Genomic DNA, 15,568 nt, shown 5'->3' with positions numbered 1-15,568 from the left:
GGCCAAAAAAAGAAAAAAAAAGGTTACCTATGTTAGGTTCATATGATCCCATTATTGGGAAAAAAATATATATATATATATGAATCAAGATGCTATTTTAATAAGTCACTCCACATATTTTCTTTTCTCAGTAATTCTTCCCCACCTCCCATGAGCTCTTGCCATTAAGATTTGGCCTTGGAGCTGACGTTTTATTGCCTTGTGGTACAGGAAGGATGAGTATTAACTAGAACAGGGTGAGTTTTCCCCCAGGCAAAATGACGTTTTCATTTTTGACAACGTCTGGACACATTTTTGAGAACCACAGTTAGGGGGGTGGTGGTGGTGTTGCTACTGGTATCTCTGGTGGGTAGGGGTCAGGGATGCTGCTAAACACTCTACAGTGGACAGGACAGATCCTTCAACAAGGAGTTATGCGACCCACATGTCACTGTGCCAAGATTGAGAAACCCTGACCTGATCTGCAGTAAATAAATCCTTGGCTTTGGGTTTTCAAATTGAATTTTTCAAGTCTAAAGCAAGGTGACAGTCTAAGAGTAAACCAATTTAATTGGAAGAGCCCAGCTTTGCTAAGAGAGGAAAGAGCTTTCTCGGAACCCTTAAAAAGAGGTGTTTTCTGTCAAGAGACAGCATGGAGGACTGGAGCACAGAGTTTTCTCTAAAGCGTGGAGTAGAGAGGCCCAGACACAAAGGAACTCCCCATGACACGGGAAGATGAAAGTCCTTTTCTGAGGATGGCGAGAGTGTCAGGGGAACGAGGGCAAACGTTTGGAAACATGAGACCTGGCTGAGAGGCTGAGGAGATAGAGCCCAGGTAGATGTGAGGGACTCTAAGCCATACGACTCATCCTTCATTTCTCCAGGGGGAATGCAAGTCCTTTAGAGAAGCCCCAAGTTCAACATGGCACTGGAGAAACCGGTGATTACAGTGGAAAAATTTAAATGGCGGAGTGAAAAAAAGAAAAGAAACAGCCCATGTGCCATGTGTCCAAAGGACGCATTAAAAAAAAAACCCCAAAAACCCTGTATATATGTTCATAAGACAGAACATGATGCATACAACAAAATGAATGAATCTCAGAAATACTATGCTGAGTGAAAAAAGCCTTCCACAAAGGAACATGTACTACATGGTTCTGTGTACTTGAGATTCTAGAACAGGAATATCTAATCCATGGCTGGAAAAGAATTCAGAAGAGTGGGTGCCTCTGGGGCCTGGGGCTGGGAATTGACTGGGGAGGGACATGAGGGAACTTTCTGGGGTGATGGTAATGTTCTATATCTTGATAGGAATTTGGGTTACATAGGTGTGCACGACTGGCAAAACTCAGTGAGCACATTCAAGATCTACACCTTTCAGGGTGTGGTAGGCAGTCTCCAAGATGGCCCCACTGCTTCTTGTCTCTTGGTATTCAGACCCCTGCATCATCCTCTGCAATACTGGATGGACTTTATGTTAGTTAGCTTGGGCTGCCATAACAAAACACCACAGGAGGTCTTAACAAAAGAAATTCATTTTCTCACAGTTCTGGAGGCTGGAAGTCCAAGATCAAGGTGTGGGCAGGGTTAGGCCTCTCTCCTTGGCTTGCAGACGGCCACCTTCCTGCTGTGTCCTCACATGCCCTTTTCTCTGTGCACGTGCATCCCTGGCGTCTCTCTCTCTCTTCTTACAAGGACACCAGCCCTTGGATTAGGGCCCACCCAATCATCTCATTTTAACTTACTCATCTATTTCAATACACTATCTCCAAATATGGTCACATTCTGCGATATTGGGATTGAGGCCTCAGCATATGCATTTTGGGGGAATGCAATTCAGTCCGTAACAAAGCTTCTCTATGTAACCAAGGATATTGCAGAAATGACACAGTTTGATTCCTGAGGTTAGATCATAAAAGGCATTGCAGCTTCTTCCTCACTCTCTAGGACCACTTGTCTGGAGGAGCTGGCAGCTTGAGGATGCTCAAGCAACGTATGGAGAGGTGCACTTAGTGAAGAACTGAGGCCTCTTACCAAAAGCCATGTGAGTGAACCATTCTAGAGGTGGGTCCTCCAGCCCCAGACAAGCCTCCAGAGGACCACAGCCCCAGCCAACACCATTACTGCAACTTCATGAAAAATCCTGAGCAAGAATCCCCCAGCTAAGCCATTCCCAACTTCCTGACTCAGAGAAACTAGGAGATAATAAATGTTTACTGTTGTTTTAGGCCATTACATCCTGCAGTAATTTGTTATGCAACAATAAGTAGCAAATACAGGTTTGGGCACCAGGAGTGGTGGAAAATTTAACAAAAACCCTACAATGTGGAGTGGTTTGGGATGGAACAGTGGCCAGAAGCTGGAGGACTTTGGCCAAGAGTCTTTGAGAAAGCCTGAATAGTCTTAGTAGAAGCCCGATGGCCTTTGAGGAGGCAGTGAGGGAAGGTTCCAGGAAAGTGAGGAAAATGTTACTGGGGTTAAGGGATCCTTGTCAGGTGGTGGCAGAAGGGTTCCTAACACTTTGCCTGTGGTCATGAGGAAGGTAGAAAATGTTTGTGATGAGGCTGAATGGTCTAGCTAGAGAGAGTCCCAGACAGAGTCTTGGAAGGTGCTGCCTGGTTACTTCTTGCTACTTATAGTGAAATGTGAGGGGGAGAGACAGTTAAAGGAAGGGCTGTTAAACCAGGGCAATGCTCTGGGCTTGAAAATTCCCTGCCTCTCCAGGTGGCAAATGAAATGTAAGAAACAGGTTCTGGGCAAAGATCAAATCAAGGGCACTCTCAAGAAAACACAGTCTAGAGAAGAAGCTGAGGGTGTGGTTGTAAAATCCTTTGTTAAGAATACAGATCCAGGGCAGCGTCCAGAAGAACCCTTCGGTCAAAAAACTGGGCTTCTAAGAAGCTTCTGTCCTTTGTCAGTCTTTGCAGAAGTCCATGGTGGAAGGGCTTGGGTCCAAAAAAGTCTGTGGGCGTGGTTTTTGCCTAATAGGATGAACCCCAATAAGAAGCACTGCCAACTCAGACTGACAGAGACCCACAAAAGTCAAAGAAGCGTCTGGACAACCAAGCTTCTACAGGCAGGAAGCAGGCTATAAAACTATGCAGCCACATCCATGGGACACCTTTCATAGGAAAGGGAGGACGACTCAGAAGGCGGAACTCAGGGACCAGCGGGCAGACCCAAGAGCCCTGGAAAGTCATTTCTGGACAAGAGTTGGACTGAAGCCCAATCAAGGAACTGCCGATATTTTCCCAGCTGGACTTCAGAACTGCTTTGGGCCAGGGACTCCTGTGTGTTTCCTGTTTTTCTTCTTTTGGAACAAGAGGAGTGTATGTAGCAGTTATGCTATGTCTGTCCCACCAATATATGCTGGGTGTATGAGGGACAGACCCTTTGTTCAGAGGTCTTCAGATTTCTGGAAGTAGTACTTGATGAGCTGAATGTAAGGTACTACACCCATGAGCCCCATCTGTACCTGGACTTGATTTAGACGAGATTCTGGAATTTGAGCCGATGCTGTTACTGGGGTGAGATTCTGGGGGGCCTCGGGAGAGAGGAGGAGGAGTGTGAATCATTGAGGACCCGAGGGCAGGCTGTGGTAGCCGGCCTCCAAGATGACTGCTGATAATCCCCACCTCCTGGTCTTCAGGCCCATGTGTAGTCTTCTCCCACACTGGATGGTGACGCCCTGTGTAACCAGCAGGATATTGCAGCAATGACAGAGCATGACTTCTGAGGCTTAGTCACAAGAGATGTTGCCACTTCCATCTTGTCCTCCAGGATCACTTGCTCAGGAGGAGCAGCTGCCGTGTCATGGGAATGCTCGAGCCACTCTCTGGGGAGGCCCATGTGGTGAGGAGCCGGGGCCTCCTGCTGACAGCCATGTGAGCACGCCATCTTGGAAGTGGATCCTGCGGCCCAGGTCAAGCCTTCAGATGACTGCAGCCTTACGAGGGACCCTGAGCCACAGCTGTCCTGCTAAGCTGCTGCCAAATTCCTGACCCACAGAAACCGTATAGATGATAACACATGTTTGATTTTTGCTTTAGGCTGCTACGTTTGGGGAGAATTTGTTATGCAATCATGATAACTAATACACATTGTGTGTTCATTTTACATGAAGGAGACAAAAATGTTGAATTCTAGTTAATGGTATATGTGCTAAAGCATTTAGGGGGAGGACTACAGATGTGTGCTATTTATTTTGAAATGCATCCAAAAAATAAGATGGATTAATGCAGGACAAGAAGGATGGGTAGACAGAAATGTAATAAAGAGTACAGCAAAGTGTTAGCGGTAGAATTAGGAGGAGAGCTGTCTCTGTAAAATTCTTTTTGCTTTGCTGTATGTTTGAAAGTTTTCACATTAAAATGCTGGGGGGAAATGGCTGAGTAATTTCTTAACTTGGGTCGTAGGTACATGAGCATTCCTTAGATGATGATGATGATTATGTAAACTGCAGAGATACCTTTCATTTGCCCCTTAGTCTGTATATTTCAGAATAATAACTACTATTTGAATGGCTGAGGGAAGTGACTAGGTGAGTGGTCCTGAGTGAGACCAGGGAAGGGTGTGGAGGCATCGAGAGACCTGGGGACTCAGAGGGGTCTGGGGCTGGGACGCAGAAAACAGAGAATGGGACCTTCACACCAGTGGCCACAGAAGAAACCTGCGAATCATGCCAGGGACTAAGTCGAGCCAGCTACTCTGCCAGTAAGGCTGGCAAGTCGAGAGGATGGTGACAGACAGGAAGTCTCCTCCCCAAATGCCATGAGGCCTTCTCGGGGGGAGGGGGGAGAAGGAAACCCTGATGGCTGTGTGTTCCCAAAGTGACCAGGCTGTGAGTGACAGTCACTGAGATAACCAGCCTTAAATTTGACTGAAAAGCGTTAGATTAGATTAGATTGAATACATAACCTCCGGAGAAGTAATTTTCTCCATAAGCCTCAGTCTCCTCTTACCTGTAAAATGGTAATAAGATATTTAAAAACCTCTTAAGGCAAGAGGGATTTCAGTTACCAATATGTCTGTACATCTGAGTCGAAGTATATAAATTTAGATTCTGATACACATTCATATATATTCATATATATGTACAAACACACACACACACACACACACACACTCACCACAGAGGTACTGATGTGTGCAGATGGGCAGAGCACAGTCTTGGAGGAGTTTGTACCAAAAAGTCAACAGGGAGAATTCTGGTGATAAGGGTGACAGCTTATCTTTTACTGTTTTCTAACTTTCTGCTTATCCCAATTTTTTCACATTTGATTATGTTCTACTTCAGAACCAGAGAACATAAGCAAAAGCCAGAGAAAGACAAATATCATACCATATTGCTTATATGTGGAATCTAAAAAAAGGTACAAATGAACTTATCTACAAAACAGAGATAGAGTTACAGATGTAGAAAATAAACTTATGGTTACCGGGAATAAGAGGGGGGAGGGATAAATTGGAAGAGAGGGATTGACATACACAATACTATACATAAAGGAGATAACTAAGGACGACCTACTGGATAGCACAGGGAACTCTCCTCAATACTCTGTAATGGTCTATATGGGAAAAGAATCTAAAAAAGAGTGGATACATGTATATGTTGAACAGATTCAGTGTGCTGCATACCTGAAACTAACACAACACTGTAAATCAACTGCACCTCAATAAAAATTTTTAAAAAAAGGGGAAAGCAGAAACTGAGACCCATCCTCCTAGCAAAAGCCCCTCCCCTAAGCCACCAAAGAAGCGCCCATGAGTACCTTGCCTGATGATGGGAACGCTGTGGGCGGCTCTGTCCACCTCGAAGGAGAACATCTTCTTGCTGGCACTCATGGGCTGCCTGTGGGAGGCTGGTGGGACCATGGGGGGCTCGGGGGACCCCTGCGACCAGCTCCTCTGCACTGGCGCTGTCCAGATGCCCGGGTAGAAGGGGGTCTGTGTTGGTGAGGGTGACTGGTTCAGTTGCTGGGTGGCCCAAGGTGGCTGTGGCCTTGGCCAAGGTGCTGGGCCCCTCACCCATGGGAAGGAGACCTGCAGGGGCAGACAAGAGGGTCAGGGGAGGTTATGAGCAGCTGGGGTGGTCTTCACCTTTCTGTCCCGGCGACATAATTGCTGCCCTAGATTTCGGCGTATAAGTCACTTCTCCCAGGAAGCCCTCCCAGACTCCCCAAATTTGGGATGTTGGTCCCCACCATAGGTCACCTTGCACACTATCGCACCACCATTTATTGGGTGCAGCCTTCGTGCCAGGCACCCAGTCAAGAGATTCACATGCATTACCTCATTTAATACCCCGATGCTCTGTGACGAGCCCGAGGCTGAGCAAGACCTAGTGACTTTCCCAGGATCACAGATTTGGCAGTGAGCGTCTGAGCTGGTACAACGCCACCTCTGAGCTCTGAGAGGCTGACAGCTTTTTGTCTACCTTGCTCAGCACCGTATCCTCAGCTCCTAGAATAAACCCTTGGCACATACACAGTAGGTCCTTAAATACTGGTTGAAAGAATGAATGAACACATCTCCGAGATTCAAGCCCAGCTCTCCAGGACACACACGTCCACACTGTGTGTCTCCCTGGCACTCCCATTCCACCTGTTCCCCGAAGCCGAGAGCTCTGGGGTGGCAGGCACCCCAACTGGCTCGCACCCCAACTGGCTCATTAACCTGTGATCCTCAACATCTGCCACATCTGATTCTTGCCAGACGCTCCATAAATATCTATCAAGGGAACCTCTTTTCATCTGATCCAGCGGAAGATGTCTGTAGCTACTTTCATTAGAGAGCACATCAAAATCCATCTATACCGGGAGAAGCAAATGCTGAGAGGTGCTGACACCTGGCTTTGTCTTGGTTAATGCTGTTGTGGCCATCCCTCCCCGAGCCTAGTGGTTAAACCGTGACATCGTGAATGCTACCATTTACTGTAATTACTCACCGATTTCTCGCGATAGCCCTGAAGGGGAGGAGCTCTCCTTATTCCTAGCTTACAAATGAGGCTTGGAGAGGTTAAGGACTTCACCAAGCTCAGGTGGTGGTGGAGAGGGTGGTGGGACTGGAGTTCTGGAAAGCTCTTTCCCTCTCTGTCTCTCTCTCCCTTCTCTGCCCCGCCCCCAGTCTCTTGGCAGAAAAAAACACACTTTTCAAGGAAGAAGCTAAGTTCAAAGGTTTGCCGCCTGTGGCGGTCACGTTTCTCTTTCTGCAGACTGCAGACACGTAATGAGAAACAGGACAGAATGCTTCCGAAATAGGAGCACTGGCAGACAGAACTTCCTATAGCTTCACCTGGATTGTATTCAAGAGGAAGGTTCTCCACTCACTCAGGTTCCCAAACCAGTCTTTTAGCTACAGTCTTTCCCAGCCAAGTCAAGAATCCGGTGAATTCCCCTGAAGACTTTTTTGGAGTCAGGGAGAACACTGTTCGGGAAAATCAAACTCCAATTGCCTGGTGACACCTGGCCCAGCATTTATGATGACACTGGCCCCGTTGAAACCTGTTTCAGGAACGGACTTGGCAGTGTTCCAGAACTCTGTTACCTTATATGAAGATCCGAATTTCTCTCCACTGTGGGCACCTCGGTCTCCACCTAAGCTTTCTTCCTTTCTCTCCTTTCAGAAGCTGAGGTGTCCTGCTCCTGCCTTGCACTCACTTCTCCATCCATCCGATCCCTTCCCGTCCTCTCCTCTGGGGCTGTCTTGCCTCAATCATTCCTACAACCTTTCCTCATCGATTTAATAAAGATTTATCGAATGAAAGGGCTGAAGGTGGGAAGGGGGAAATTTGAATATGTTTTACCCCCGCCTGAGAGAAAACAAATCGAGAGACCACGGGTAGTGTGGAGGAATTCCCTTTTGTGCTGGGATGCTCAGGTAGATGTGCCTCACTGCCCACTAACTGCCAGGGTGCTAAAAGGAGTGGTCATATCTCATGCCTCAAGTGGTTCACTGCCGTAGTGGACAGGCCGCAACCCACCTGGCTCTTCTGGACATTCCAGGAATCTCCCTCCCAATCTGTCGGCCCATTGCTGTGGGTGCGGCTAAGCAATCAACCAATCACACTCCCTGGACATACTGATTGGTTCAGTGGTGGGGCAAGTGATCCAATCAGAGCCAAGGAGACCCAAGAAGACTTGGCTGGACACCAGGATCTGGAGTGACCTGGTGGGACTTCAGAATGCAGCCAGCATGAGGGAGTGGAGCCCAGACATGGAGAGAGGGAAGCTGTTTATTTATTTTTCAGATTGTGGTAAATAACCTGCAACATAAAATTTATCATCTTAGCCATTTTAAAGTAAATAGTTCAGTGGTGTTAAGTATTTTCACATTTCTGTGAGATGGATCTCCAGAACTTTTTCGTCTTGCAAAACGTAAACTGTATTAACCATTAGACAACAACTCCCCATTCCCTCCGCCACCCAGCCCGTGGTGATCAACATTCTGTCTCTATGAATTGGACTACTCTAAGTACCAAGTACCTCAAATAAGTGAAATCACATGGTACCTGTCTTTTTGTGACTGGCGTATTTCACTTAGCATAATGTCCTCAAGGATCATCCATGTCAGAATTTCCTTCATTTTTAAGGCTAAACAATATTCCATCATACAGTTTAGAGTGTATTTTGTTTATCCATTAAGCGTCACGGACATTTGGATGGTTTCTACCTCTTGGCTATTGTAACTATGCTGCTGTGAACATGGTGGGGAAAATAAGGAAGCTGGTTTTGAGCCTCGGCTGGGGTGCTACCCTGAAGTGCTCCATCCCTGAGGCCGGCTAGAGCTGGTTTCTGTCGCTTGCAGCACACAGAGCCCGAACGATAGGGCCCCTATGGGGAAGGAGCCAAAGATGTGTAAATGCAGCAGACTCCAAGCTCTTCGGGTTTAAAAATTAAAAAATAAAGTGGTTTTTTTTTCTCTGAAGCGTGCTGGTTGAGGGTAGCTTTAGTTGGATGGTTAAAGTGGGTTTTCTCTAGTTTGCCGGCTTGCTCTATCACAGGGAAGGTCAAGGTTTTCTCAGAAATTGCTGATGGTAACTACAATGAAACAGGCAGGGAGAAAAGCAAACATAAGAAAAAGACTCACATTTAAAAGCCAGCTCTGGGCTGTACAGGAAGCATGGGGTCAATGTCAGTTATCAACAAGTCTGTTTTTATTATTTTTTTATTTTAGATTTAATTTTATTTATTTTTGGCGGTGTTGGGTTTTCGTTGCTATGTGCAGGCTTTCTTTAGTTGCGGCGAGCAGGGGCTACTCCTCGTTGTGGTGCATGGGCTTCTCCTTGCGGTGGCTTCTCTTGTTTCTGAGTGTGGGCTCTAGGCACATGGGCTGCAGTAGCTGGGGCACATGGGCTCAGTAGTTGTGGCTCGTGGGCTCTAGAGCGCAGGCTCAGTAGTTGTGGTGCACGGGCTGTTACTCTGCAACATGTGGGATCTTCCCGGACCAGGGCTCGAACCTGTGTCCCCTGCACTGGCAGGTGGATTCTTATCCACTGTGTCACCAGGGAAGTCTTCAAGTCGGTTTTTAGAAACTTTAGTTTAAAAATACACACTAATGCCTTTTCTCTTTCTTTGTGTCTGTTCTCTGACCATATGGTATGTTGCCATGGTTGGGTTTTTTGTTTTGTTTTTGAGGTAGCATATGTGATAGTCCTGATTTCTTTTCCATACTACCTTTAAAATAGCAGGTTGGGGCTTCCCTGGTGGTGCAGTGGTTGAGAGTCCGCCTGCCGATGTAGGGAACACGGGTTCGTGCCCCGGTCCAGGAAGATCCCACATGCCACAGAGCGGCTAGGCCCGTGAGACATGGCCACTGAACTTGCGCGTCTGGAGCCTGTGCTCCGCAACGGGAGAGGCCACAACAGTGAGTGGCCCGTGTACCAAAAAAAAAAAAAAAAAAGCAGGTTGTCAACCACCTGGATTAACCATGACCACATCCACGGCTGAATTTATATTAGCTTTAATAAACACAGGTCAATGATTTACTCAAGAAATCACTATCTATTTTTTTTCAAATTATCTACTTGTTCTTTGTGTTATCTCCCCAATATCTGCTTCTAACCTTGAAAAGAGTATAAGTTGAACGGGAGACCCTAAAAAAAATTCGAAGTAGTTTGCACATCGAGTGCCTACAGTACACATGAATTCTGCCAGGAAGCCCTGGAGCCTGCAGAGAAGGTGGAAACTTAGACCTTGCCCTTGGAGAGCTTGTTATGTGCTCTGCCATTTGTAAGTAATTGTGGACAATACAGCGACTATGAGCCACTGTGTAGAGAAGCCACAGATGTGCCACAGACTGTGCTGGGCACTTAATGCATGTCATCTCATCTGATCTCCAGAATAATCTTGCAGGAGGCATTTTACCCCTCATTGTGTGGATTAAGAAACTGAAGCTCAGAGAGGTTAAATGACTTGCCCAACGTCTCACACCCAGGAAGTGGTGACACTATTGGACTCCAATACCTGTGCTCTTAGGACTTCTAGGTTACTCGAAGTCATGATTTATTACCTGCTTTCCATACTCACAAACGGATCTTAGACGATTGGTTAGTGAATGATAGGATATTTTCCAAGTTAAAAAAAGGAAATGAACATTAGATGGTGTGAAAAACCACAAGACATCGCATGGGCTACTTAGAAATGGGATTTTCTAGGAACACTGACAACTGTCTTATGGAAGTGTTATTCATCTGGTACATGCCACGCCCTGGAAGCAGCTCAGAGGACCCCAGCCTCCATCCGGGAAGACCTGTGGTATGTTCACTGCTGTACCAGAGGAGTGCTGGGGCCAGCTGGTACCCGCCCACGAGAACTGATTGTTAAATGTCCAGGAATTTTGCCAACTGCTTGATGAACACAGCCATTAATAAGAATTAACTTCATAAATTTACCATTAAATTATATCAGAAAAAAAGGTGATACAAACTTAAAACTCACCTCTTCTTAATTATTTTACTCTATTTTATTATTACCTATGCTCTTGAGTTTATTTCACTCTACTATATGTTTCTGTTGGAAATGCTACATAGTAATGTGTTACCACACCTCTCTTTCCTTCTCTGTATTCAGGGATGTGTGATTGGGAGCTTGAAATTGACCGTGGAGGGCGTATTACACCATAGAAATCAGGAAATGTTATAAATGAGGGCTTGGTTTTTAAAAACTTTTATAAATAGGTTTAATAATGGTGGTTCATGTAGAGCTTGATTTTGTTTGTTTGTTTGTTTTGTTGATTGCCTAGACTTAAGACAGTAATGGAGAAAATGTTAACAATGCAGCTTATACAAAAGCATGTTGTGTCTTAGCCATTATGTTATGAATAGAGCAAAAAATTGGGGAAACGTTCTTCCAGTATTTGAAAATTATTATCTGATGCAGCAACAAACTCACTCATGTCACTGATGAACATGTGGAGTTCTAACGTCTTTCTTTTTTCACTTGTATTATTCGTAAATCCAAAATATCCAAAAATACCCACGAGTGCTCAGGTTGGGAACTCTCTCATTCGTCAACTGCAATGAGAAATTGGCTATGGATACAAGAGTTCGGCTAAAGTCAATGAAAGCATTCTGTGAGACTTAGCTGGCTATATAGAATTTACAAGAAAGGGTACTGTATTTCTTGTTACATGGATAGACTGTGCTACACATTCTTTATATCAGTAAACCTTATGCTATGCATCCATGTACTTTACTTTTTCCAGAGAGCAGGTCATTAAATATTTACCAGCCAATTGCTGGCTGTGCTGGCACCCAGCAGAGTGCCTGCTATGGTAGGTGTTCGCTGACTGAGCTGAACGGTTGGCAAACGGAGTGTAAATAAAAAGCACTTTGATTCTGGGGCTGGGATGGGGAAAATACATGCTAAGCCTGGCGCATCTTGTAACAGCAGAGAGTAAGGAAGTGCCCAAAATTAAAAGGTGGGGAGATGCTCAAGGACACAGTAAGCAATCTGAAAGAGCTCCCAGTGGCCAAGGCTGGAAGAATTTGAGCGAAGAAATACTTAATGAGTATTGGATTATAAACTCAAACTGTAAAATCAGTATGCATGAGTCCATACTGACCTAGATACATTAGTGAGTAAATACATAAAGGAGGGAGAAGGGATCGTCTTCCTTACAGAAGAATTTAACATACATAGATGTGGAGCTTAATTCCCACAGTCTGGAAGGGCCTGGGGGGTAGGGGTGATGGTGGCGAGGAAGCACACTGACCCCAGCATGGAGGAGCCATGGACCTGGAAAGACAGAATGGAGACTAGAAAACATGGCCAGTAGATCTCAGAAGCCAGGAGAGGGGGCTTCTTGGTGCCAGGACAAATGGCCTTTATCTCAACAGCTCCCGGGGTGTCACCGTAACTCAGAGACGGGTAATAATTCTATGTCCCCAAGAAAAGGGTAAATTATGTACGGGGTTTCAGTGTGACAAATCAGGATTATACATTTAGAACACAGAACCGCCAAGTTATACATTATTTTTAGGTTTTGGAACTTAAAAGAATTAAGTCCCTTTGAGCTGTTCAGAAAAGCCATTCGTTTGGGTTTTTCCCAGCTGTGTTAAAGGAGATCTGGCCCATCTAATTTTCCCATTTTCTTGTAAATCTTCAACCTTACGGTTTTTCCTTTCCTTTCAAGTTCTAATCAGCTTCCTGGTCAGTCCATAAAATGTGAAATAGAATCTAATGAGAAAACAGCCGGATTTTTGCAAATAGCTTTTGCTACCCCTAGACTTGGCCTGCTTCAATTCGGTCTTGCCAGATTGAGAGATGGAATGAATGAATGAATGAATGAATGATCATCAACTAAGTTCAGAGAAGGAGCAACGTGGTTCTGGTTTGGTAACAAAGGGTGTGGTCTGCCAGAGGAAGCAGGAAGCGGCCAGGTTCCTGGCCGGGTCCGGGTTCTGTCTCAGCAGGATGCTAAGGGTTCAGCCCACGCTCCCGTCTCCACCTCCCCCGATGTCATCTGCATTGCCTGTAGACATCTGGTGACAACACAGCGTCAGGGGTCCTTGTGTGTGAGTTTTTGCTGCGGAGGCCTAGTCTGAGGCTGTCTGCTGCCCCGTGCCCTCCACTTCACTGATCTTGGGAAATCGCCTTTGATATAAAACACCCAGCCTCAGGATTTCTCATCACATCAGTAGGTCCCCACGGGACCTGTAAAAGCACAAGGTAGAGGAAATCCTACGAGGTCAGGTAGATGACAAAGCTTGACCAGAAAGAGGCTTTGTTCTGAAGGGCCCCATGCTCTCAGGTCATTCACTCAGTTGCCGGCTTCTCAACTCCCGGTACAGTAAAGCCACATCCTCCTCAACAACGGGCCCTATTCAGAGGTCCCAGGAACGTGGAAACGCCACCCTTCTTGGGGATGGACAACTAAGGCCCCGACTCTGAGCTTCTCATCACACCTGTTCACCACAGGAGAGAAATGAGCAACTCTGCTTCCTTGGAGACTGGCCTGGGAATTTTCCAATGGAAAAGTGGATTATTCGTCATTTCCCTCCCCCCACATCCCTAGTGGCAAATCCCGTTCGGAAGGCTCCACTTAGGCAATAGGAATGCTTCCTAATGTCATGGACATCTTCTTTGTTTTTGTCTCCGCCGCATCCATTTCTTCCATCTTCTGGATGGGCACTTTAATTTTTTTGCAGGGAAGACACCCTTTCCCTGACAATCCTGAGTCCATAGAACTCTGACCCTTCCACCCCAGGGGTGAGACCATAACCCAGGTCTGGCCAATCAGAGCATTCCTTGCCCCTGGCCTCAGGGATTGGTTCAGAGGAAGCCACGTGATCCAAGCCACTGCCAATGAAGATGCTGGCTCTTTCCCTGGAACTGCTACTTTGTAGGGTGCTGGGGCTGCTGCTGGCCACTTTCCTACAGGTGAGGCAAGAGTCTGTCTGAGATTGGGAAGCTAACAGGGAAGAAAGAGTCAGATTCCTGACCATGATTTGGGCGCCTGGATCCAGCTGGGCCTAAGCTGCAGCTTTTGGCCTTTTCAGTTCCATGAGCTTTTTTTTTTTTTTTTTGCCTAGGCTAGTTTTAGTTGGTTTTCTGACACTTGCAAACAATCAAATTTCCTGGACAGTATGCTTATTGAGACTTTAGCATAAGCATCACTATGTACTCAGAGTGAAAGTTGTTTTAAAGGTTATGACATGCTCAAATAAAACCCACCAGACTGTCATCATGCACCAAATTTACCTTTCAACTTATAAAAGTAAAGCAGCATCTCCAGAGAAGAATGATTTAAGACCAAGGAACCAATCATAAGACAAGTAGTAAAACGCTGCTTAGAGAAACTCTGATAGATAAATAGTTCTCTAGCTACAGCAGGCTTCAGACTACAAACCCCAAATTTCTGCTTCAAAAGTGACTCAGGGAAGACATTCCATAGTTTCATTTATTTCGTTTTTTGGCCTCGCCGTGCACTTGTGGGATCTTAGTTACCTGACCAGGAATTGAACCCACGCCCTCAGCAGTGAGAGCACTGAGTCCTAACCACTGGACCACCAGGGAATTCCCAACAGTCCACAGTTTTAAAAGAAAACTTTCCAGTTGAAGAAACAGGCAAAATTTGTAATATGCATCCGTTGTATATATAATATGTTAATGTCTAGTATATTTATCAGATCCATGTCAATGTAATTATATTATTACTATATTTGCAAATGCATATATATGTGTATGTATATTTAGAACCACATATTTCCAGCTCTTTTTTAAAGAGGTATTGAAAAGACTGTTCAAAGTTTAGTTTTCCAGCTTGTCTGTTTCTTCTTATTCCTCAGTAAACTTAAGCAATTAACCAGCACATTTCCTGGCACACAGTAAGGCTCAATCTGAGTGAGTTCTTTCTCCCCAGCTCCCCCCTCTATTTTAAGTTCTTCTTTTAGAAACCAAGTCAAATGAAAGAGGCAGTACTGCATAGTGTTCCAAGCAGAGGCTGGTCAACGTTTTCTGTAGAGCCAGACAGTAAGCATTTCCAGCCCTGTGGGCCATAGGATCTGCCCAGCTTACTCTGCCCTTGTAGCCGACAACACAGGCAATACTGAAATGAATGGGATGGCTGTGTTCCCAGGAAACTTTACAAAGACAGGGGATGGCCCGCAATTGGCCCTGGGCCATAACGTGCCGACCTCGGGTTAAGATCTTGGGATCCGGCGTCACACAGACTCTGGTCCGGCTCCCGGCTCTGCTCCTTCTCTGGGACCCTGACGAGTGTGTCATTTCTGTGCCTTGTCTGTAAGACACAGGGATACTAACAGCCATTTCTTAGTCTGTGAGAAGTGCGTGAGATAGTGCACGTGAAATGCTGGGAACACTTCCTGGTCCATAATAAATGAGCATAAAACATTAGCCATCAGGTGTGATCACCATCGTCAAAAAAGAAGAAGAAAGGGGGCAACTGAATTTGTCCAGGAACGGCAGCAATATCCCTGGTAAACAGTTAGTGGGTGGACTTCCCTGGGCGCACAGTGGTTAAGAATCCACCTGCCAATGCAGGGGACAGGGATTCGAGCCCTGGTCCAGGAAGATCCCACATGCCGCGGAGCAACTAAGCCCATGGGCCACAACTACTGAGCCTGTGC

At 45.9% G+C, this 15,568-nt stretch overlaps 2 protein-coding genes across 2 annotated transcripts in view; one reads left to right on the top strand and one right to left on the bottom strand.

Annotated features, from left to right (window-relative positions):
- LOC309808830 (forkhead-associated domain-containing protein 1-like) overlaps positions 1-15,568 on the top strand; it is a gene marked incomplete at both ends in the record, with an annotated part of 1,104,685 nt that overhangs the window by 273,391 nt on the left and 815,726 nt on the right. The window lies entirely within an intron of this gene.
- The window catches only part of LOC309808006 (forkhead-associated domain-containing protein 1-like), a gene marked incomplete at both ends in the record, with an annotated part of 84,571 nt that overhangs the window by 45,517 nt on the left and 23,486 nt on the right, over positions 1-15,568 (bottom strand). Inside the window, one exon of the mRNA XM_082628015.1 lies at positions 5,751-6,021. Within this exon, the coding sequence (XP_082484141.1) occupies positions 5,751-6,021 (271 nt within the window). The remainder of the gene's footprint in view (positions 1-5,750; positions 6,022-15,568) is intronic.

This window comes from Mesoplodon mirus (genome assembly GCF_964341445.2).
Source record: "Mesoplodon mirus genome assembly, chromosome: 7".
Classification (NCBI taxonomy): Eukaryota; Metazoa; Chordata; class Mammalia; order Artiodactyla; family Ziphiidae; genus Mesoplodon; species Mesoplodon mirus.
Note: the sequence above shows the minus strand (reverse complement) of the source record. Positions and strands in the feature narration are given on the sequence as shown.